The following is a 23,015-nucleotide window of genomic DNA, read 5'->3' on the forward strand; positions in this document are numbered from 1 at the left end:
CAAGAATCTAGTGATGACCAGAAGGGACGCTCCACAAAGCCTGAAACAAGGAACATCTAAATCGAACCCGACCAATGGCCACAGGTGTCCAGGAGTTAAGACCTGTTCCTAAAGAGCTTGAAGTTGGAGGGCGTCTGGCTGGCTCAGTTGGTGGAGTGTGCAACTCTCGGCGTCGTGCATTTGAGCCCCACGTTGGGCATAGAGATTACTTTAAAAATAATCATAATAAACAGGGGCGCCTGGGTGGCTCAGTCAATTGCACATCTGCCTTCGGCTCAGGTCATGATCCCAGGGTCCTGGGATCTAGCCCCGAGTTGTCAGGCTCCCTGCTCAGTGTGGAGTCTGCTTCTCCCTCTCCCCCTGCACCCCCTTCCCTTGAGCTCATGCTCTGTCTCTCTCTCTCAAATAACTATATGAATAATAAATAAATAAAAATAATGAAGTAAAACAAAATCAGCACCTAAGTATGAGGAAGTTCCTTGACAACTATTTCTCTACCTGGGTGTCCTTCCGGAGACTCGGCACAGGAAGGGGACAGTAACAGGGTGATCAGGAGAGAATTAGTGGGGAAGACATATGAATCACTTCCTACAGCACTCTCCAGTCATTGCTGGGTTAGCAAGTTCCACTGTCACTAGCTCCAGCAGCCAGCTTTCACCTTAGGGTCAATTCAGTTTAAACTGACCTTTTCATTGCCTTCACCCCGTTGCCCGATCAGAGTCCTAATCCTACAGATGAGACTCGAGGTTTGCAAGTGAGGTTGTTGTGAACTGGGGCACACAGTGGTCACTCACGTGGGACAGTGATGTGTCCCACTCCTTCCTCGAGGCCACGCACTGTACCAACCTCTCCTCTGGGGGCTGCTTCTCAAGTCTACACATCATCAGGAACGTGTCTGACCCAAGATGTCCTGGTGCCTTCCTCCCCACCCGAGAACACCTGAGTTCAAGGCAGATTGGAGAGTCACCCTTTCCACGCAGAGGACAGTAATTCTGCCTGTCTTCAGATGTCTGGACAGGACAAGGGAAACAGGTGCCGGCGGAAGCACCTCTAAAGGACAGACAGGAAAAGATCCAGCAATCATATTAAAGACTGGGGGTAGGTGTGCTCAGAGTTAAGGGAGACACAGGGGCCTGGGCACACCCTACATTTGTTTTTAAGTTTCTTTTTTTTTTTTTTAAAGACTTATTTATTTTATTTGAAAAACCGGGGGCACAGAGGCAGAGAGAATCTCAAGCAGACTCCCAGCTGATGTGGAGCCTGACGTGGGGCTCGATCTCACGACCCTGAGATCATGACCTGAGCTGAAACCAAGAGCCAGACTCTTAACAGACTGAACCACCTGGCTACCCCTGAGCTCACCCTACTTTTAAGACCAGTTTCCTGGGGCACCTGGGTGGCTCAGCTGGTTAAGCATCTGCTGTCAGCTCAGGTCATGGTCGCAGGGTCCTGGGATCGAGCCCCATGTCAGGCTCCCTCACAGTAGGGAGCCTGCTTCTCCCTCTCCCACCCCCCTGCTGTGTTCCCTCTCTTGCTGTGTCTCTGTCAAATAAATAAATAAAATCTTAAAAAAAAAAAAAAAAAAAAGGCCCGGTTCCTGTTGCTGAGACCAGAACACACATGTGAAGACAACCAAGGTGGCCATTATTTTAAAAAGTCAAATAGATATACCTTCATCATCTTCAGGGGTCCTCCCCTTAGATTTATCATTGTCCTTAGTCTTCTGCTTCATCTCGGAGGTGTTAAAATAGTGGGTACCACCTGCAAGGAGTAGGGAGCGTGTTTGACAAGATCTGCCCCACAGGGAAGTGCTCAGAAGAGTATGTTCTTCAGTAACCAGCCCAAAACAGAAGCCATCTGAAACCTACATGCGTAAGATTTACAAGTTTGGAGTGATCGTTCTTAGTACAGTAGCTGCTAATTCTAGAATAATAAACTACTTTAACTTACGGAGTATCCTGGTAATTCAAATTAGCAATGAAAGGGGATAAAACTTCCTTATGAATGAATACAGAGGAAGTCTCATGAGTTTGTTGGAGAACAACCCCTTCAATAATCACAGTCACTCTAAACAGATTTAGACAAATGAGCAACACGGTGGCCACCACCACCAAGACACAACACTCCTCCCATGAAAGGCTCCATCTTGTCCACCGTCTAACTGAGAGGAAAGAGAGTCTCACCAACCATGACAGCTGTACCTTTCTTCACGAGGTTAATGGAACCACAAATGAGACTACCTGGATGGGCCCTGGACACGGGATCAGGCTGTCTGGAGAGTGAGGTGTGTGCCACCGGGCGCATGTGTGCACTTAGGGGTGAAACACACACAGGAGGTGAGCACGAGGCTGACCACATGTGGGCACAAAGCCACGTAACGTCCTTTACGAGTTAGGAGATTTCACTCTTTCCCGTTCCAACTGGATAGAAGGGGGACGTAAGACCACACTGTCATCCTGAAGGTTCTAAGTCCTCTGACCTAAGATCTCTCTTGAGGATGTCATGCCGTCTCACTAAATGATAAAACTATTGTTAAAAACAAATTACTTGTGGGCTATTTGTAGTTATCTTCTGGATATAAAACGTACAGAGCCCCTCTGAAGATCCTTACTAGATGTTCTTGCAGCTGGCTAGAGAATATGGAAAACGTTGTAAGCAGCACAATTGTTGCCATACACCAGAACTTTTCAAAAAGAGGGGAACGACTCAGATAAGTACATGCGGCCTGTTCAGACCTTAGTCAGTCTGTAAACTGCACTTTAGAGCATCTAAGGGTTCACAATAAACAGAAGTCAAAGTCCCCTGAGTGATTTCCTTTCTCTGTCGGTATCAAACCAGCAGCTTTATCCTGAGTTACTTACACATGTCACAGGATGTGCCTATCACCTGTGTTTCAGAAGATACACACCTAAGAGTTTCCAGAGTCTGACTGGATTCTGGACTAGATGCTGTTTCAACAACAATCCACCGAACCCTTCAAAGGTTGGGGTTAGCAGGCACAGCTGCAAATGCTGAAAAGAAACAGAAAATACAGACGACGGCCAGTGATCCATAACAGTCACTTTTCAAACTGGTCCTCACTTTATGGTAAAATAGAACAACAATAACAAATTATGATCTAAAACGTAAGTGTTGAGCTCCTAAGAGAGGACTGGAGGGAAACACCAGCCAAAATGGCAGCAGGACTTGGGGTCTCTGTTTCCTGGATCGAGAGTTACCCTGAGCAGAGCCAGGAGCACACCTTCACCAGAGTGCTCAATTAATTCAGGTCCGAAACACCTGCAGCTACAAGACACATGTAAGATATAGCTACGTGGTGCTTTGCTCACACAAAACCATCAGCCCCCTTGGAGCAACCGCCAAGTCCCACGTGGAATTCACCCTCATGAGGGCTGATCCACACGGGCCAACTGTGAAAACACTTCTCAGTGAAACTCTTACTGAGTTCAATTTTTAAAACATTTTGGGGGGAGCACCTGGATGGCTCAGTCGGTGAAGCCTTCGGCTGGGGTCATGATCTCAGGGTCCTGGGCTTGAGCCCCGCCCTGGGCTCCCTGCTAGGCTATGGATCTGCTTCTCTTTCTGCCTCTGCCTCTGTGATTTCTCATGCTCTCTCTCAAACAAATAAAAAAATAACAAAATCTAAAAAAAAACACACACACAAAAAACCAACCAAAACCTTTTAAGATTTTTATTTACTTCTTTGAGAGAGATGGAGAGAGCACGCACGAACGGGAGGAGGGGGCAGCAGGCAGAGAGAGAAGCAGGCTCCCCACCGAACAGGGAGCCCGATGCGGGACTCAATCCCAGGGCCCTGAGATCATGAACGGAGCCGAAGGCAGACGCTTCACCGACTGAGCCACCCAGGTGCCACTCAAAATATATTTTTTTAGGATTTTATTTTTAAGTAATCTCTACAGCCCACGGAGGTGGGGCTCGAACTCACAACCGAGGATCTAGTCGCATGTTAGTTACACCGACTGGCCAGACACCCGTGGATTCAATTTTAAGACGCCAGGAAGACAAGCAAACAGGCAGAAAATACCAATACACGGAAAAAGGGCTGGAAAAATGCAGGCTGGGGCCTGTGCGGAGTTTCTTCCGGGGCTGCCCGGGGGGCCTCTCCGCACGACCGGGGGCCCCTGCACCCGAAGGCGTCACTCTCGCTCGGGGTCGGTCGGGCAGGGGGTCAGGGGAGGAATGGGGGTACCCTGGGATGGGGCGGGGGTGGTGCCGGCCGGGAGGTGGGGTCGGGGAGGAATGGGCGGGGCCCGGCCCGGGGTTCGCGGGTACCTGCTTGGTGTGGCCTCCGGCCCCTACGAGTCGGGTCGGAGGCCTGTGGACGAAGTGGCGGCACCTCCTTCCGGCCCCGGTGGAGAGGCCTGGGCTCCAGCCCGAGCAGGAGCCCCGCAGTCGCCCGTACCCCGCGGCCGGGCCCGGGCGGAGGGCGCGCAGCAGCAGCAACACGGCCGCCATGTTGGCCCGGAAACGGCGCCTGCGCGGTCGGGCCGCCTGGGGGGCGCCTGCGCGGTCGAGGCTGCCGGTGCCAGTTGCCCCGCGCCCGGCTGCACCCTCGACCGTGCTGCCGTTCCCTAGCGGTTTATTAGGTGCCAGTCGGTGCGGAGGGCCCGAGTACACCCGGGACGGAGGGTATCGTGACCCCGCGCCGGGCTGCGTGCTACGGCCACGCCGTTCGGGGGCGTCGCTGCTTGAGAGGGTCGTCCGGTCCCGGGGTCACGGGGCGGAGCGAGGGAGCCCGAGGGAACCGTGCCCAGAGAGCGGGCGCTCGGACCCCGACCCCCACCCAGGACCCAGACCTGGACTCGAACCCCGACCCCACGGCCTCACCCTCCACCCGGGACCCGGACCCCGAGCCCCACCCGGCACCCTGACCTGGACTCGAACCCCGACCCCACGGCCTCACCCTCCACCCCGAACCCGGACCTGGGCTTGAACCCCGACCCCACGGCTTCAATCTCCACCCGGGACCCGGACCCCTCGACCCCCACCAGGGACGCTGGCCCGTCTGCCCATCTCCTGGCCGCAGGGCCTCGCACTTGGTTCATGGGTCAGCGGAGGCCGAATCCTTGTCCTGCGGGTGTTTCATTTCGAATAGATAATTCTCTTACCTGGTTATTTTCTGCTGGGTGCAGATGTCCGAAGTCGTCCCCAGGGCCAGCCGTGGGGATCATGGCCCAGGCAACGGTTTGTCCCTGGGCCCAGGCAGACCCCGCCCCTGGCCGCCTCTGCTCCCACCCGTTCACCTCTCTGCCAGCGCCTGAGTGCTCAGCTTTGAGACTGCTGAATCCTCCAGCTTTCGTAGAAAAATCAGACTAGGTGGGTCTATTATGATAACACGTGTCTTTCTGTCTTCCACAAATTCCTGCAAGCGGTCTTAGCGCTAACTGGTGCCAGTCCATGTCAGACACTCTTTTTGATTATTATTTTTAAAGATTTTATGTATTTGAGAGAGAGCATGAGCAGGGGGTGGGGGGCAGAGAGGGAGAAGCGGACTCCCTGCGGAGCAGGAAGCCTGACAGGCTCCATCGCAGACCCTGAGATGCGGCCCCAAGCGGAAGACAGACAAGTAAGGCACTAAGCCACCCAGGTGCCCCGTGTATCAGATACCCTTATATTCACAACTGTGAAGCACTTAATACCTATTTCACAGGTGAGGAGGCGGACTCAAAATTAAAAGTAACCGTGTAAGGTCGCAGCCAGGAAGGGACGGTGCAGTCTCAGAGCTGGTCGGACTGGTTTCTGGGCCTGCACTCTTCACCATTACGCCTTCGGTATGTCCTTCCCCTTCCTCACTGCTGAAACAGGGAAAGTGTGGGACATTTTAAGTTTGCTGTCCTGATGACGGGTGCTCAGGTCTCTGGCACCTGGCACTTCTGCAGGGCCTCTGATTCGTGGTTGGTTTTGGGAGCGAGCAGCCCCTAGGCCCAGGGCTGCCCGAGGTTCACACAGCTCACTGCCCTTCCTTTGCTTCTCCTGTCCTCTCACCACCTTCCTTCATCAGTCCTTCCTCCCCGCCCGCCACTGTTCCTTCTTTTGCTGGTTAAATCGTCCCACCCACTTACTGCCTCCCAGCTTGCTCTATCGTGCCCGCACTCTGCCCAGACCCGTCCCGTGACTGTAACTTCCGACGGAGCTGTTTCTTGCACCTGATCGAGGCTTGTGCAATGTGCCCTGATGGGAAGTGACCGAGCTCCCCACCCATCCCTGTTCCCTCATCATCCAGTCCAGAGGATCTGTGACTCAAAGCCTCTAAGAAATTTGAATGTGTTTGGAAGAGTGTTAGATACGCTCCTACTATGCTTGAAGTAAGATCGTTACTGTGGTCTGGCTTCTTTGGGGATTCAGTTGGAAGCAGTGCAGGGTGATGGCAAAGGGCCAGCCTCTGGCGGGAGAACACTGGCTTCTGTCCTCAGCATAAGACCTTGAGCAAGTTACTGCCTTCTCCAAGCCTTAATTTTCTCATCATTAAAATGGGGATAATAATTATCTGCAAAGTGAGGCTAATAGCAGCCCTGGGTTTCCCATGGGGTTGTTGTGACGATAAAATACAATAAAAGTACGTGAGAACAGCCCATGAAGCCGGAAGTCATTTATACCCAGGAGTTTATTCCTGGGATGTCAAGGCAAATGAGATTGGGGGAGCACAGATTACTGACGCATTTATTCAAATGCATTTAACAGCTGCTCTGGAGGTTGGCTGTGTCCAGGGCCTCAGGTGACTCTGAACCCCGCCGGGCTTCAGTCCTCCCTGGACAATAGGGCTCTAGTTTAAGCATTCAGGTGCCCATGACCTGGACCCTAGAAAGATGAGGCCTAGGAAAGCTGGCTCACTGGACCTTCCTTGGCCCTCAGGCCTTCCATCAGCGGCCAGCTTTAATCTTTCTGTACTTCTTAACTTCTGTGTACTCATTTGTCCTTCCTCAGCTCTCTGAACTCTGCGTACAGCAGGACGGTTCGGGATGGCTTCCTTTAACCATGTGAGGCAATCTCCCGGTGAATTCCAGCTGAGTCCGGGCACACCCTAGGTCTCTGCATTCACACCCTGATAGCAGTTGTGTGTGTGTGAACTAAGATATCCTCAGGAGCCTGCCTGCAGGAAGGAGGGGAGCAGAGAGGACATCTGCCCACCGGAACTCCTCCCTTGTTCCTTGGGTGGTGGGGTCCTGGATGCTCAAGTTCCTGCTTCAGGCATGCTCCTGATAAGTCCTCCTTGTCTGTAAATAGGAATGACATGTTAGCATTTGAGACAGGAGTTCATCTTTTGGGTCACTTTTGGTTTTAATATTTAGGTTTCCTTATTAATCTCAGAGCAAATAATTATTTGCTTCTTCCCAAGTTGGGCAGGTTGGCAGCAACTAAACTTTTAAACTTTTTTTCTCTTTTTAAGCAGTTGCTTCCACACTTACCCTGGCCTTTGAAGCCCTTGGGCAGTTGATCACCGTAATTGCTGCCCCCATAATCATACCGGTGAGCTCATCCTTGCAGGCTAAGTCACACAGCTTGGAATGGCCTGTTCCACAATGATGTATTTGGCTAATATTAGGATGTCTTCCATAAGATACACTCCCTTGTAGAATGTCTGAATAAACTCATTCGTTTCTTTGAGTTTTGGTAAATTTTGTTTCTGAACTAGAGACCTTTCTTAGGAAATGATTTCTTCTCATATTGCTTATTAGCTGGGCTTTAGTCATCATATGTATGAGATTTTGTAGTCACAGATTTTGTTCTTGAAAGGATAAAAAGTCCATTTCTACTAGAAAAAAAAGCTGTACAGAAATGTGTGTGTGACTGTCTGTGTCCGCAGTGTTTCTCAAGACAGCTGGGCGTGAGATTTTGGACTGATGTCCAGGGGGCACTCCGAAAGTGCAGGGGTGCTTCCTGTCCATCTACCATTAACTCCCAGAGCTCTGGAGAGCACACAGCAAGTTCATTCATCTAATCTGTTCTGTGGATCGTACCAGCGGTCCATTGATGTGGAACAACTTGGCAAGTTAAAACGGTATTCATTGTGTCACACAGGTTTCTGAGGGTCGGGAAGCTGGGTGTGGTTGACCAGGTGGCTCAGGCTCAGTGTGCCACAAGGGTGCAGTCCAGTTGATGGCCAGGGCAGCGGTCATTTGAAGCTTTCCTGGTGCTAGAGGCTGGGTTTCCAAGGTGATGCCTTTGCCTGGCTGTTGGCAGGAGCTCAGCCTCTCACCACATGGCATCTCCGTGGGGCTGCTCACATGACATGGTCCCATTTGGCAGGGACGGCCCAAGAGTGTGAATTCCACCGGCCAGGGGTCATCGAGTATCTCCTTGGAGGCTGCTGACCACAGTGATGATTACGGAAGATGTCTGTTGTTCACATCTGCTCAGCAAAACCCAACCCTTGGATCCTGACCCCCTGGTCGCATGACCCCAGACTTTCCGGGTGCTGCATTCATCCCAACAATGATTGGTCCAGGAACAGAAAGTCAGCCTATGAGGTCCCTCCTTAGAGCTTCTATTTGAAGGTGAAGAAGGGACTTCGCCCTTGGGGTCATGGAGTAGAAGGATGGACTGAGTATGCTCTTAGGCCCTTTCCCACTGCGTGGAGAAAGCCAACCATGGCTGCAGAGAAGTTGGCCCACACATAGAGAAGCAAAGGCTGCAGGTGAGGCTTGGGACAACCTGGTGTCCCTAGATCCCGTCACGGCAGGTGGAATCCCCCACTTCATTCCTCATCATGAGCCAGCCCCTTTCTTTAGATGCAAGTTTACATCGGGTTTTTGGGTTTTCGTTGGTCCGAGCTGGGGTTCGCCTGTCCAGGATTGGTAGGTACTGGCGAGTGGTCCCTGGCCAGAGCCCTGGGCTCCCTCCTGAACCCCTCAGTGTGGGTTCGGAAGCATTGTCTGGGTTCAGCTACTGGAAAAGAGGGACCGTATCTGGATGTCCAGTTTACAGCCTATTCCTGGAAGTTACTAGCTTGCTATCTCCCTGGCCCCAGGGGTTACTTGTTCGGTGAACGATAAGATATTTGAAGGAAGAAGGTGTTCACTTTTTGTCTACTTTCAACTGAATGTGCCAGGTAGCCAACAGGACATTTGCTTGCTTGTTTCTGGGATGTAGACAGTGATCAGATCAGCTATATCTCCACTCCATATCCACAGCCAGCAGTCATCAGCAGAGTGGCTCCATTTCTCAGGGTCGGACAGGGCACGCTGTCCCCCCAAAGGTCCCCGTGTCCTTCAATGAAGGCACAGAGTATTCACCAGCTGGCTGGTCCTAGATCCTAGGGGTCAATGGCTATTATGGCTTTTCAGCAAATCGATGGTGGACGTACTTCTGTAGAAATTCCACGAGCTACACTGAATTTGGACAGCCACAGCATAATAGGAATGAGACACGGAGAGAAGCAAGTGTTCCCAGACATCCCTGCCTTCTCTGCCAGCTTGCTAAAGAAAACCTTGCTTTTGTTCACTGGAACTTCCAACTCCGTGTTCTCAGAGATTGCTAGCTCATTCCCGGATGTTTTGTAATGCAGAACAAAAAGAGAAAGGACAAAAAGAGGTCAAAAGAAAGGAAGAGAGATGCAGAAGGATGGGGAAAGACCCCCAGAGCTGTTACTGGTCCCAAAGTAAAGATGATGGAAAGACGGGAAGAGGGGCGAAAGGGGCAGGTGGGCATAGTTTCTGAGGGTGAGTTTTTGGGGGGATTGGTGAGAGGCCCTCAAACAGCTGCAGGAAATGAAAGCACTGGAGAAAAAAGTAGATTTTTATGGGATAAAATGGCATTTCCCTTAACAGACACTTTCTCTGTGGCCATGTCCTAGGTGCTGGGGGCACAGCAGTGAACAGACACTTGTCCTCAATGAGCTTCCTTTCCAGTGAGAAACTGGAGTCCACCAAAGCAGCCATGCACATGGTATGTGAGAAGATTCTAAGTGGCTGCAGAGGCAAGGAAGGCCTGAGCTGGGGTGGAGGGAAGCCAGTGTGCGGGCGGGGCTGAAGCACCCCCTGGGGCTGGGCTCCACCGCCACTGTGAGGATGCTGCCTTTGCGCTCAAGGTGGAGGAGCCTTTGGAGGGAGGATTTTGAGCTAAAGACGGATTCCTCTGTGTTACAAGCATCCTTTTGGCCAGAGGAGGGGCGGGGGAGGGCAGGGCTCGCGACAGCCCAAGCAGGAAGGTGTGCTTGGGTGCCTCGGACGCGCTGTGGGAGCCAAGGGTGGCTTTGTGTCTATCTTGGTGGCTGGCTGATGGCGGGGTCAGCAGCACACGAGTGCCCTCGCTCAGATGAGGGCTGAGCTCCCCGACAGGCCCCGTGGGGTGACAGGCCAGCTGGGGCCACAGACACCAGGTGCGGGTGTGAAAGGAACGTTTCAGGCACTGGTACTTTCCACTGTAAAGTACACGTTGATTTGACAGAGGACAAAGTGGCCGCTTCTACAAAGAATTTGAGCCGGGGCTCACGGAAGCCCCCTCCCCACAGAGATCACTGGCATGGAGACACACACCAGCAGATGGAGGCGAGGTGCCAGGACCTCCCCATGGTACACTTAACAGTCTTCCCCAGAGGATCCTGTGTTTCTGGAATTCACGGCCAGCCCTGGTGGGAGGAGGCATCGGAGCTGATCAGGTTCAGTTGGGAGACTATCTGGAGGGAGGAGGGTCCTTTGGCTTTATACTAGCCTCAAACCGAAGCATGCAACTTGGCCACGTCTCTGTCGCTGCTGTTTTATGTTTATTTTGCCTGACAGAGGCAAAATAATGTTTTATGTTTATGTTTATTTGTGACTTGGGCCCTAAGGCAATCCTACGTGAGGGTTACAGTTTCATAAACAGAATAAACAAAATGAAACAGAGCCCATAGACTATGTTTACAATCCATCTCTGGGCAGAAAGGAGGGACTAAAGAGTTTGTCTGGGAGTCTGGGTCAGGGTCACTGGAAGCTGATCCACGATATTCAACACTGAAACAGAAGAGCAGCCTGGTAGCATTCCTTCATTTAACTCAGATGACATCTACCCTTTTATTTTCTGAATACTTTTTAAGTTGCAAAGCTGAGTTTCAGTGGCACAATTTACTAATTCCTACAATACTGAACATCTCTGCTGTCCCCAGTGCTGTGAAATCGTGTTTTTGAAAGGTATGTGTACCCACATAGCAGGGGTCTCTGCCCAGACGTGTGAAGCAGGGAGCGTGAGTGTGCATTCCTAGGCCGCCTGCTCCAGGAAAGTGCTGAGGGACTGACCTCCGGGTTTCTGCAGCCTGGGCCTGGGCCAGGGCATCCCCTACAGCAAACCCATCCCAAACCTCTCTGCTTTTCACCACCAGGCAGGTGCGTAAATGACACGCAGGACAGCTCCAGGGGCCGTCCATGAGCTCCCAAGCTGCTAAGGCCAGGTGCCTCTCTGTCTTGGCACACTGCCTTTCACCATTTCCCTAATACTCTGTGCATTCCTACTAAATGGGACCACTTCTCTCTCTCTTAACTTGTTGTACACCTTCCAACCACTCTAGGGATTTCTAGCTCAATCTCCCAGACTCCAGGGCCCTGTATCGCCTTCTTGAGAACAGTTAACTTTCGTCAGTAGCCTGCAGCCATGCCCTCCAAACTGCCAGACCTTTGCTGACCCCCACAAAGGGTCTTGGGGGACCCCCGGGGTTCCTGGACCACACTTGGTGAAACCATGGTCTCAATCATGCCAATTCTAATGTCATTAGAATTATTTGTATCAAAGATATGTGAGTTTGGGGCAATGGGGTGGCTCAGGCAGTTCAGCGTCCGACTTTTGATTTCAGCTCAGGTCCTGATCTTGGGTCCTGGGATGGAGCCCTAAGGGCGTAGGGCTCCCAGCTCAGTGGGGAGTCGGCCTGAGGATTCTCTCTTTCCCTCCTTCCCTCCCCCTGCTGGTGTACTCTCTCTCTCCCTCTCTGAAATAAATAAATAAATAAATAAATAAATAAATAAATAAATCTTAAAAAAAAAAAAAAGCTATGTGAGTTTTATTAATTTAAAAAGGGAATATAGGGGCACCTGGCTGGCTCAGTCGGAAGAACGTGTGACTCTTGATATCAGGGTCGTGAGTTCGAACCCCACCTTGGGTATAGAAATTACTAAAAAAAAAAACCCAAACCTAAAAAAAGGAATTCAGATTAGATTCACGATTATCCTTTGTGAACCTCTCATTGGCTAAAGATATCTTGAAGTCTCTGAGGACAATTTGGGGAATTCGTTATTAAATTTTCACTGGATCCAGCATTCGTGAAAGACTCTGAATGGAGCATCCTGGATGGTAAGCATTGTGGTTACTCCCGGGGCAGGCACAGGCCAGAGCCCTGCCATCCCGGAAGAGCTCAACTGTATTCCCAGGAGCTCCTCTGCAGGGACCGCAAAGGGCAGTGAATGTGGCGGTGAATAGGTGACTCCTTCACAAACCCAAGAGAGGGACTGCAGATGGGTATCGGTCCCTGATGGACCATGGCCACCCACCAAAGCTTCTGGAATGTCCTCTGCCAGCTGCAGAGCCACAGGACGGCCTTCTAAGCCCTGTCCGGGCCATGAAAGAGTTTGGGAGATTTGTGTTCTGTCCCTGCTGGGACACTGTCCGGCACCCAGCAGGGACCCCAGCATCTGTTGAGCGAGAACACAATCCGTCTCCCAGCTGAGTAAGCTCCTTGCTCTCTGCAAGCTGACATTCATTACATAAAACACATTATGCAATATTATGACACTCTCAGTAGGAAAAAAAAAAGTCCTAGGAAGACTTATTTTTTACTCTCAATCTTTCTAGTTGGATTTATGAGAAATTGATTGAAGAATAGTTCATATATTTAGATTTTTAAATTACATAAAAACTGATAGGCTAGCGGTACCTGGGTGGCTCAGTCGGGTGAGCGACGGACTCTTGGTTTCCACTCAGGTCATGACTTCACAGGTGGTGGGATCAGCCCAGGTGGGCTCTGCGCTCAGTGGGGAGTCCGCCTGGGGAGTCTCTCCCTCTGCCCCTCTCCCCACCCGCATGAGTGTGTGCATGCTTTATAAAAGAAATAAATAAAATCTTTAGGAAACAAAACAAAACAACCTGGTAGGCTACAGAAAAAGTACTGGGGGCAGAGTTTTAAGAATTATGGGGTGGTTTTGGTGGTCCTGGGGTGAGGGGTCCCAGGAACATCTGAATCTTGCTTTACACCACAGTTCCTCCTTCCCTTGAGGTTTGGGAGGGCAATGTATCACAAAGCTATGGTAACTGCACAGCAAAGCATGTAATAATTGATTGTGAAGCCAGCTTGGGTTCCAAATTCTAATGCTAAGAATGCTGGTGAGCTGGGGTTGACCACAAGGCTGAGGGTGGGCTGCATTGGCCCAAACCCGGATGACAGTTCTTACCCCATGAACATGGGGAAAGAGACAGAAGGGAAGGTGTCAGAACGTGTGCCTGCTCTGGCCAGTTGGGCCACTTGTATAGAAAAGGAAGTAGAAAGAAAGCAAGGTGGCTGGGCCGTCTGCCTTTCAGCAGTGACCTCTGGCAATTCTGCAAGGGAGAGCTCCACCCGTGCCCCATCACTCTCCCAGGCCACAACAGAGGGGTGGTGTCCAGGCAAGTGTGGAGAGTCCCTTCGAGGACTTTGGCTTAGGAGCAAAACAAAGTAGGGCACATTGATTCTCTGGGAGGGCATCCAGCATCACCTGGGCCCTAGAGTTTTCTGAAGCCGCGTATGGCTTATGTTTAATCAACAATTAGCTGCTTTTGGTTCTAGGGGAACACAGACATACTGCAACGTAACTGCTTTTGGCAGGAACTTGGTTTCCTGAATCAGAATCTCCCGGTGGGTCCAGGTAACTGCATTAAAGAAAACAGGCTTCCCTGGAAAGCACTGGAGAACCCTGTGGGGATCAAGATGAAGAATTTGTAGACCTGATGTGTTGTCTTTGGCCACATGTTTGACAAATTGTTTTTACTGAAACGTCTCATAAAAATTTAAATTCCAGTCTCCATGGAAACACTGGAAGGTGTGGCACGGCTGGCTGTTTGCCAGCCCCCTCCTTCAGGCCCCCCAGGCTCATAGATGCTGTTTGCCACCCGCCCCTGCTCTCCTATTTGGCTGTCTTCACCACCTCCCCAGCCCCCTTCTGTTTCTCTTTTCTCTGCAACTATTGCAACTGCTTCCCACCTGCACTCTCATCACGGGCTCACCCTCATGGCAGGACTCTGGGGGCACCTGGGTGGCTCTGTTGGTGAAGCGTCTGCCTTGGGCTTAGGTCATGGTCCCAGGGTCCTGGGATTGAGTCCCGAGTCCGAGTCCAGCTCCCTGCTTAGCAGGGAGCCTGCTTCTCCCTCGCCCTCTGCCCTGCTCGTGTGCTCTCTCTCACTCGCTCTCAAATAAACACATAGATATTTTAAAATTAAATATTTGTCAGAGAGAGGGAGGGAGCACAACCAGGGGGAGCTGGAGTGGCAGGCAGAGGGGGAAGAGGCTCCCTGCTGAGCAAGGAGCCCCATACAAATACATAAAATCTTCAAAACAAAACAGAACAGGACTATGCTCCTGTGCCTCCCGATTAAGGCCCTTCACTGGCAGGTGCTGCTTGCAGGCTAAAGATGATTTACTGTGTTCCTGACAGGCCTCACCTGCCCCAGCTACCTCCTGCTCTCTGTTGTTGACACCTCACCCCCATTCGCCTGTTACCCACAGGGAGGCCCAAGTATCTTGGACTTAACTGTACAAAACTAAACTCCCAGTTTTTCAGCCCAAACCTCTACCTCTCCTGGAGTCCGTCCAGCCAGTGTTGACTTCATCCTGGAACTATCTCTCTTACAGCTCACAAAATCTTGCCAATTCTATCTTCAAAACACATCCCAGATCCAACGGTCTCACAGGTCTGTCTGGCCATCTCCAGAGTGATCCTTGAACGGTAGGTCAGGTCATGCATGGTTCATCTCCCTGCAACCATATAGTGGCTGACCTTTGCACTCAGGGTGAAATCCCAACTCCAAGTCAGGACCCTTGCCCAGCCACCTCCTTCATCTTGTTTGCTTGGACTTTGCTCTCTGCTTGTGGGGCTCCTTCCCTCCCCGTCCAGGGTGCTCTTCCCCAAATCATGCCTTGTTTCTCCACTCTGTCGTTCTCCTCAAAGGTCATCTTACCTGAGTCCTTCACCAATTAACTTACATAAAACAGCACCCCTCCTCTGCCCCCATCACCCAGTATTTATTTATTTATTTATTTTTAAGATTTTATTTATTTACTTAACAGAGAGAGACAGCCAGCGAGAGAGGGAACACAAGCAGGGGGAGTGGGAGAGGAAGAAGCAGGCTCACAGCAGAGGAGCCTGACGTGGGGCTCGATCCCACAACGCCGGGATCACGCCCCGAGCCGAAGGCAGACGCCCAACGACTGCACCACCCAGGCGCCCCCATCACCCAGTATTTCATACAGGTATTTGGACAGTGCTGAAAACACAGTGGGCACTTAAAAGCCTTAAATATGTGTTGAATGCTGCTCTTTGAGCCACCATACCTCTCTCCGCCTTAAGGACACCAGTTAGGTTGCCCCTTTGCCCAGGGCTGTCAAACAGAAACTGCAAGCAGTCAGGGTGTCCTTTAAAATTTCCTAGTAGTGGGGTGCCTGGGTGGCTCTGTCGGTTAAGCGTCTGCCTTCAGCCCAGGTCATGATTGCAGGGTCTTGGGATTGAGTCCTGCATGGGGCTTCCTGCTTGGTGGGGAGCCTGCTTCTCCCTCTTTGGTAAGTAAATCTGAAAAAAAAAAAAAAAAATTCCTAGTAGCAATAATTAGAAAATGAGATAAAACTAGTTCCCACACTATATTTTATTTAATGCCACCATCCGAAATACTATCCATGTGTAATAAATGCAAGAAAAATACCTATGAGATATTTTACGTTTTCTTCTTCATGTTAAGTCTCTGAAATCTGGTGTGTATTTTATAATCACAGCACATATCATTTTTGGACCCGCCACATTTCCAGTGCTTACCAGTCATAGGTGACTAGAAGCTATCTGATTGGGCAGCAGACCTAGAATATTCTCCCCACATCTTACTCACCTCTTCCTTAATCTTCTGACAGCAGCTCAAGTGTAATACCTTATGGAAATCTCTCACAAGCCACTCCCCAGACCAGACCTGGTTTTTACTCAATATTCTTTCCTAACTCCTTACTCGTCTCTTTCAAAGTGCTTATCAACAGCTTGTAATTAGGTCCTTGTGTGGCTATTTGATAAACATGCGTGTTCCCTGCCTGATGCTAAATCCCATGCTGGCAGAGACAGACCGGCTCTGTTCCCACTGAATTCCCGGGGCTCGTAGCTAGGGTTGGGCCCGTAGCAACAAACATCTCTGAATGGATGTCTTAAATGGCTTAATTCTTCCCCTCTACTCTGCATTTCTTTTCTCTACCGTAGTTTTTACTTAGGTTTTTGTTAAACATCTTTGCTTTTACCTTGTCAGACTGTTTCCAAGCCAAATTCCTTGCAAAGAGTGTTTGAGTGGCTAAGGTCAGTGTTTTTGCAAAATTTCCCAAGGATGAGTATTGTCAGGGACCCAAACAGGAAGTGCTGATTCCTCATCCCCTCCTAAGTAGATTCACGTAAGTAAGCGTGGGGTCTGGAGCCTGCGTTTTATCCATTTTACTGGCAATCCTTAACGCGGAGGTGGATACGGGGACCCTGGGGTCCTCACTCCACGGGCTGGCCCCACCATCAGGTGCCCGCTCACCCAGGGAAGGGACTGGCGTGGGTGGGAAGAGCACAGTCTGGCTGCCTGGGGGAGTCTGGAAGGCGGCCTGCTGTGGTGCGGGCCCCGGTGCCCGCGCTCCCCGCGCTCCCCGCAAGAGACGGAGAGTGCGCCAGCGCGAAAACGCTCCGCCCGCGGCGCTCCGGCGGAACCCCAGCGCGGGAGGGCCCCGGCCGCGGTCCGCCCGCACGAGGGCGCGGCGCCCGTTCTCCTCAGGCCGGCTCCAGGAGGGCGCGGGCGGCGGTCCAGCTCCGGGGACTGGGTTCCGGGACCCCGGCGTCGGCGAGGCGGCCCTACGGCCGACACCTCGTCTTCCCACACAGCCGACGCCAGACCCTGGATTTCGATCGTCTCCCTCGGCGCTTCCGGCATTTGGAAAGACCAATCGTCCCGTCTGAGAGCAAAAGACCCGCCCCCTCCGCGCCGCAAGTAGCCAATCCAGCTGCTCGTTACCCTAGCGTGCCGTGCGTCCGGACGCACGACCTTGACCAATCCGTCCCGGGACGTCTTTCTGGTCCCGCCCCAGGCCTGTCACCGCAGCTGTCCCTCTCGCCGCCGCCCCTTCACCCCCGCCGGCGCACTTCCTCCCCGACGCCGTGACGTGCGCAGCCCTGTGCCCGGCCGCAGCGGGCCAATGGCGGAGGCGGATACGGCGGGCCAATGGGCGGCGGCGTCTCATGCGGCCGGCGCCCGCCGCAGCCGCCGCCGGGTCCCGGAGCCAGAGGCCGCCGAGCCGGAGCGCGATGGAGCGAGGGCCCCAGGCGGGGAGGCGCCGCCGCCGAGCGCGCGGCCCGACGTCCCCTCAGTGAGCGCCCGCGCCGCCGCGGCGCCGCCCGAGCCTGGCCGCGCCCGAGGGGCGGGCTCGCCTCCCGCCGGCCTCGCCGCTTCGCCGGCGCTCGGAGCCCGCCGCCGCCGCCGCCACCGCCGCCTTCCCGCTTGGGCCGGGAGACGGGCCGGGGCTGCATGGCCTCGCCCGCACGCCGCCGCTGAGCCCGTGGAGCCGTGCAGCTGGGAGCCGGTGAGAGCCGCCGCGGGTCGGGGCGGGGGGTCGGGGCGGGCACCGGGGCGTGGGGGCCTCCTTGCGGCCTGCAGGCCTCCCCTCCGGGCGGAGCAGCACGACGGGCGCCGGTGGGCCCAGGGGCCTGAGGGGCCGACATGGGGCTCCGGGGGGCCCGGGCAGCCGTGAGCGGCTGACGCGGGCTCCTGGTGGGCCTGGGGGCTCCGGGGCAGTCGTGAGGGCCCGACGGGGGGCTCCGGGTGGGCCTGGAAGGCCCGGGCAGCCGTGAGGGGGCTACGGGGGCTCCCGGCGGGCTTGGGGGGCCCGGGGCCGCCGCGAAGGGCTCCGGGTGGGCCTGGGGGGCCAGGGGCAGCCTCGAGGGGCTTCGGGTGGGGCTCTGGGTGGGCCTGCGGGGCCAGGGACAGCCGTGAAGGGACTGACTGGGGACTCTGGGTGGGCTTGGGGGCCCCGACAGCCGTGAGGGGCTCTGTGGGCTCCGAGTGGGCCTGCGTGGCCCCAGGGCAGCGGCGAGGGGCCGACAGGGGCTCCAGGTGGGCCTGGGGGGCCAGGGGCAGCCGTGAGGGGTTGAGGGTGGGCTTGGGGGAGTTGGGGGGCTCAGGGCAGCCGGGAAGGCCCGGCGGGGTCCCGGGCACCTGGGGAGCGAGTGCGCCGACCTCTGACCCGAGGGAGGGGTGCCTTCGCGGTGTCGGTTGTAGTTGTTATTCCCAGCGTCCCTATTATTATCACTGTTTTGAAATGGGAGCAGGAGGCTCTCGGGCTCCGAGCCGGAGGGGGCGGGCGAATCCGAGTCGTGAAGGGAGAGTGGGGGCGCCGGGGGTGCAGGAGGCGCGCGTAGGCCCGCGGAGGGGCAGGAATGCCCGGCAGCGGCGCGGGGGTGTCGTCTCGGGGGGAGGGTAGGCGGGACTGGGGGGCTGGTGGGAGGGAAGCGGTGGCGGTGGCGGCTGCAACAGCAGTCCTTGGCCTCAAGGAACAATGTGAGACGTTGCCTGAAATGTTAATTTCCGTTCCTCATTTCATCATCCCCTGGCAGGGCGGTAGCTGTGAGAGAGAGAGAGAGAGAGAGAGAGTGTGTGTGTGTAGGGTTGGCCTTGCCACATGGATTCAGTCCCCTCTCAAAGAGGGATTGTGCTGTTGAATCTTGTGTCTTTGGTGTTTGGGGGTGGTGGTGGAGAAGTCTTAGTTTTTCTTGAGGTCTGCTCTTTTCGTGCCCCATCAAGGTTTTCTGCTTCTGTTGTTCTTTTGGAAAGCCAGTCTTGTATCCCAGCTTCCAAGGATTTTTGGAAGAGGCTTTGGAAGATTAAGCTGGCCTAAGAGGGCCCTATGCTTTGAAAACCATTTTCTCTCCAGCAGTTAAGATGCAGCATGCCTAGGTTTCGTGATTCCTACAGGTTATAGAAAGTTTTATATTCCTTTGCAAGAACAGGATGGTTTTGCAGATTTCCCGGTAGAAAAATCTGATTTCAGGCTTTCTTGTAAGGTGAGAGTTTTTAAAGTGATCTGAGCAGTATCCTTAACATTCCATTTCAACAGAGGAGTGAAAGTGTGCACAGTTGTTGAATCACAAAACTTAGAATATTTTGGTCCGTATAGGGGATTGATGGGAGGCATTCAGCAAAAACGATGTAACATGATATTGCTGGTGGAAAAAGTGCCATTGACACAGTTGCTATTTTTGGTTTGTGCAAACCCAGTCAATGGCATAACTTGAATAGTTCTAAATCAGAGACCCTGAGACTGTTTATTTGATGCCTTTGGGACCTTGATTTCTCTTACTAAATGTTGCTGTCCTGGAAGACTTGTTCTGCTTTGTGTTTTTTGAGACTGATTGCACAAGTACTGTGATATTACTTTGAAACTGTAGTTAAAAAAAGAAATAGGAAAAACATCTTGCTCAACTTTGATTGTGACCCTTGAATTGGATCCCGATCTTGGTGTTCCCTCCCCCACCCTCCATTCAGCTGTTGTTCTCTCTGTAGTTTTGTGCCGAGGAGCAGGATCTTATTTGATAGGCTGGCCCTCTTGAATGGGATGGGAGGAAACAAAGACCAAGTAACTATAACATTTTTCTGTGTTCTTTGTGCATGCCTCTTGAGTTAGGTGAAAAGCTGCCCCCAAATATTGCTAAGGTTGATCCAAATTTGAAACTTGCAGAAGTTTTTAAATTCTAAATATTTTTTTTAAATTTTGGCAAAATACAGATAAAATTTATCAGAAGTTTGTGTTTAAAGGTGTCCCATAGTCTTGAGTTCCTCATTTGCAGTTCTAACTTTGCTCGTTTACTTGCATCGCCCTGTGGGATGTTCTTCTCTAGACCCGCTGTGGACCAGCCATGCTAATCACATTGCACTGGCAGCGCCTTTCATCTCTTGAAACCAGATGGGCTGCTTATGACTAGTGGCTGTCATGTTAGCTATAATTACAGTGTTGATACAGTGACAAGTAGAACTTTCCACAGAGAGTTAAAGAAACCATGCTATTTGTATTTGAGAATATTTTTCAAGAAGCTTTGTGTGCCTTGGGTTTTTAAGTATATTTAATGTAGTAAGGTTATAACAAGAAAGTTATTTTGCATATGGGCAATGAGCCCATTATCAATTAAATAACATAATTAGACCGTGTCAGTAAATGCTGGTTCAGAGCGTAATCTGCATTTGTTGCCAAAAGAAGTGTTTTGATCTGTCCATTACCCTGCGTAAGTCCCTTCATCCCTCACGTGGTAAGTGTAAGGGACGAGCTTTCTTTAATAGCAAGATATTTGTTAGTTAATAGGTGAAAATGAGGATGCATTGCTTGTCTGACTGCGTGCCATGTCAGTTTATTACTGCTGTTTAGTCATTGCTCTGTGGAGGATGAGCTTGGCCCGTTCCATGAACTTCCTAAAAAATTGAAGTGAAATAACTAAAAGTTATTATCTTGAAATTTTTCACTATGTGTTCTCTTAATTTTATTTCAAATGAAGTTTTTGTGCAATTCAACTTTTCCAGTTTTATCTTAAAGCTATATATATATGAAAGGGTGTCAATCCTCAGCTCCTGGAACTTGGGCAGTTAGAGCTAATCAGCATAGAAAGCCTAAAAGGCTTAGGAAATGATCCACTCAACAACTACTTTGTTAATTCTGATGAAGACGTTTCTATTGAGAAGTGGCTCTTTTTCTGTTTGATGGATCTTATTCTTGGTATCTTTTAAGCTAAGTCAGACTGAGCTGTATGTGTCAGTGTCTGTTTTTATTTTTCTGGGCTTAACTCTGCTCCTCCTCACATTCAATACTTTCTTTAAATAGTGTTTGATGTATACACAATAGAACTACAGATGCTATTTTTATGGTAAGGTCCCAAGTGCTTATTAACAACCTAACCCTGGTTGTATGACACCCCCCCCCAGCCCCCTCTGTGACTCCTTGTCACTCTTGCTGGAACTCTTGATGCTCTGGCTACATTGGCCTTCCACTTCCTAGATGGGGACATGTGCCTTATTCTCTCACGGCCTTGACACGTGCTGATCCTCTGTCTGGGCCAGGTCCTGCTGCATGTCCATCATTGCCTCCCTGCAAATCCTCCCCCCTCCAGATCTACAGGGTAACTCCCGCGCAGCCTTTGGGTCTTAAATAATGCTTTCTCTTAGCTTTCTTAATCATCATTCCCAAGGAATGTGGCACCCCACTTTGTTAGAGCCACATAAAACTTAAAGCAACTGATCAGATGTGTAACAATTGGTTTTCGTCCGTCCCTGTGAAAGAAGATGCTTAATGACAATAGGGATGGCCTCTTTGATCACTCAGGGCCCAGCCTAGGGTATGACGTTAGTCATGGAATTGGCTCAAGAAATAGTTATTGAATTGTTTAAAGACTGTATATAGAAGTATTTGAGTAATTTTGGAAGGAGAAACTTGGGATCATGAACTTTCATTTGTTTGATTGACTAGAAATAATGCTATGTGATTTCAGTCACTTTCCCATTTGTTCTCAGACGTTTTCCTTTACAATTGAGGTAAGGTGTGGGACATGGCTTTTACAGTTGGCACAAGACAAGAGATAAAGGAAAATAAATAACAGGAAAGTTGTCTTTGTGGGAAGGAAAAGAAAGCCTTCTGGACGCAGTTTTAGTGGGACTGCTGCTTTTGGGGCCAAGGCCAAGGCTTACTGCGTGTAGTTTGCTGCTGCTGTATTTCATTTAGAACTTTGAGCACCTTCTGGCCTCTTGTAACATAAGTAGTGGTTTAGTATGATAGTGGGGTACTTAAGAAGTTTGAGCATTTGATCTTACTTTTTTTTTTAAACCTCCCAAGCTATTGTAATAAAAAAGTTTCTGAGCTTTGAGACCACAGCTTCTGTTCAAATATAAATACTCCAGAATGGAGGTGGCCCCTTAATATCCCTCTGACCCCAGTTTTAGCATTTTTAAAAAAAGATTTTGTTTTGAGAGAGAGAGTCACGGACCTCAAGCTCAGGGAGGGACAGAGGGAGAGGGAAAGAATCTCAAGCGGACTCCCTGCTGAATACAGAGCCCAAAGAGCGGCTGGATCATGACCTGAGCCGAAATCAAGAGTCGGCTGCTTAACCGACTGAGCCAGCCAGGTGCCCCCAGTTGTAGCATTTTAATGAAGAAAAAAAGTAATCTCATTGGAGGGAAATACACCAAAATGGAGTTGTGTGTTATTCCCCCCCCTTATGTTTTGTAATGTTATGTAATTGGCAAAAAAAAAAAAATTGCTTTTGAAAAGACTTTGGGTATAATTTGGGTGATAGAGACTTGAGTTTTTGGTTTGAATAACTGTTGAATTTGTGGTTTTAATGTTTTAGGTAATAAGGGGTGAGGGGAATTAGTTGTGGTTGAAAATATTTAGAGACACCATTCTAAAACTTAAGAAATCCCACAGTTTTGAAGCTGGTTCAGTGACTGAAGAGTTAAGTGGGTTTTCAGTGTGAAAATAAAAGAAGTCTGTCCCATTAATACGGCTGAGGTTTTCAAGGACTGAAAGGACTGGAAATTCTGTCGCTGGGCCGAGGCTTGTTGGACACCCCCACCCCCAGCCTAGGTTGAGGTGGTTGTGGGAGTTCCAGTGTCCTTACTGGCTGGCTGAGGGCAAGACCCAGGTTGCCAGCTCTGCCCTTGGCATCTGTGCAGTGAATTATTTATTATCCTGAAAATCTGTAGGCACTCTTTTTCCACTTGTAAAGAAACCAGTGTGCATCGGTTCACTATATAAAAATGTTGGCCCTTTCTCAACATAAAACATTTTTTGATCACTTAGATCAAAT

The 23,015-nt window shown here is 51.2% G+C and overlaps 2 protein-coding genes and 1 long non-coding RNA gene across 14 annotated transcripts in view; 1 reads left to right on the forward strand and 2 right to left on the reverse strand.

Moving 5' to 3' along the window:
- Positions 1–4,507, reverse strand: part of SPG7 (SPG7 matrix AAA peptidase subunit, paraplegin) — a 29,570-nt gene extending 25,063 nt beyond the window's left edge. The window contains exons 1-3 of the mRNA XM_045772640.2: positions 4,294–4,507; positions 2,909–3,011; positions 1,672–1,761 (exon numbers count right to left, since the gene is read on the reverse strand). Of these exons, the coding sequence (XP_045628596.2) occupies positions 1,672–1,761; positions 2,909–3,011; positions 4,294–4,476 (376 nt within the window). The 5' untranslated portion in view covers positions 4,477–4,507. The remainder of the gene's footprint in view (positions 1–1,671; positions 1,762–2,908; positions 3,012–4,293) is intronic.
- Positions 4,508–11,988: 7,481 nt separating this feature from the next.
- Positions 11,989–17,094, reverse strand: LOC123776668 (uncharacterized). The gene is made up of 3 exons (XR_015727983.1): positions 16,445–17,094; positions 14,749–15,740; positions 11,989–13,871 (listed from the first exon to the last, which is right to left on the reverse strand). It is a non-coding gene; the product is annotated as an uncharacterized LOC123776668 (long non-coding RNA).
- Positions 17,095–17,424: 330 nt separating this feature from the next.
- Positions 17,425–23,015, forward strand: part of ANKRD11 (ankyrin repeat domain 11) — a 186,034-nt gene continuing 180,443 nt past the window's right edge. For 8 of the 12 annotated variants that reach the window (XM_087870358.1, XM_087870367.1, XM_087870356.1 and 5 more), the window contains exon 1: positions 17,426–17,755. The gene's annotated coding sequence lies outside the window, so the exon portion shown is untranslated. Of the gene's footprint in view, positions 17,756–23,015 lie in introns of all 12 variants that reach the window. The other 4 variants (XR_015727984.1, XM_087870365.1, XM_087870362.1 and 1 more) reach the window with 1 other exon arrangement.

This window comes from Ursus americanus, chromosome 21 (genome assembly GCF_024610735.1).
Source record: "Ursus americanus isolate L20-20 chromosome 21, mUrsAme1.1.p, whole genome shotgun sequence".
Lineage (NCBI taxonomy): Eukaryota > Metazoa > Chordata > Mammalia > Carnivora > Ursidae > Ursus > Ursus americanus.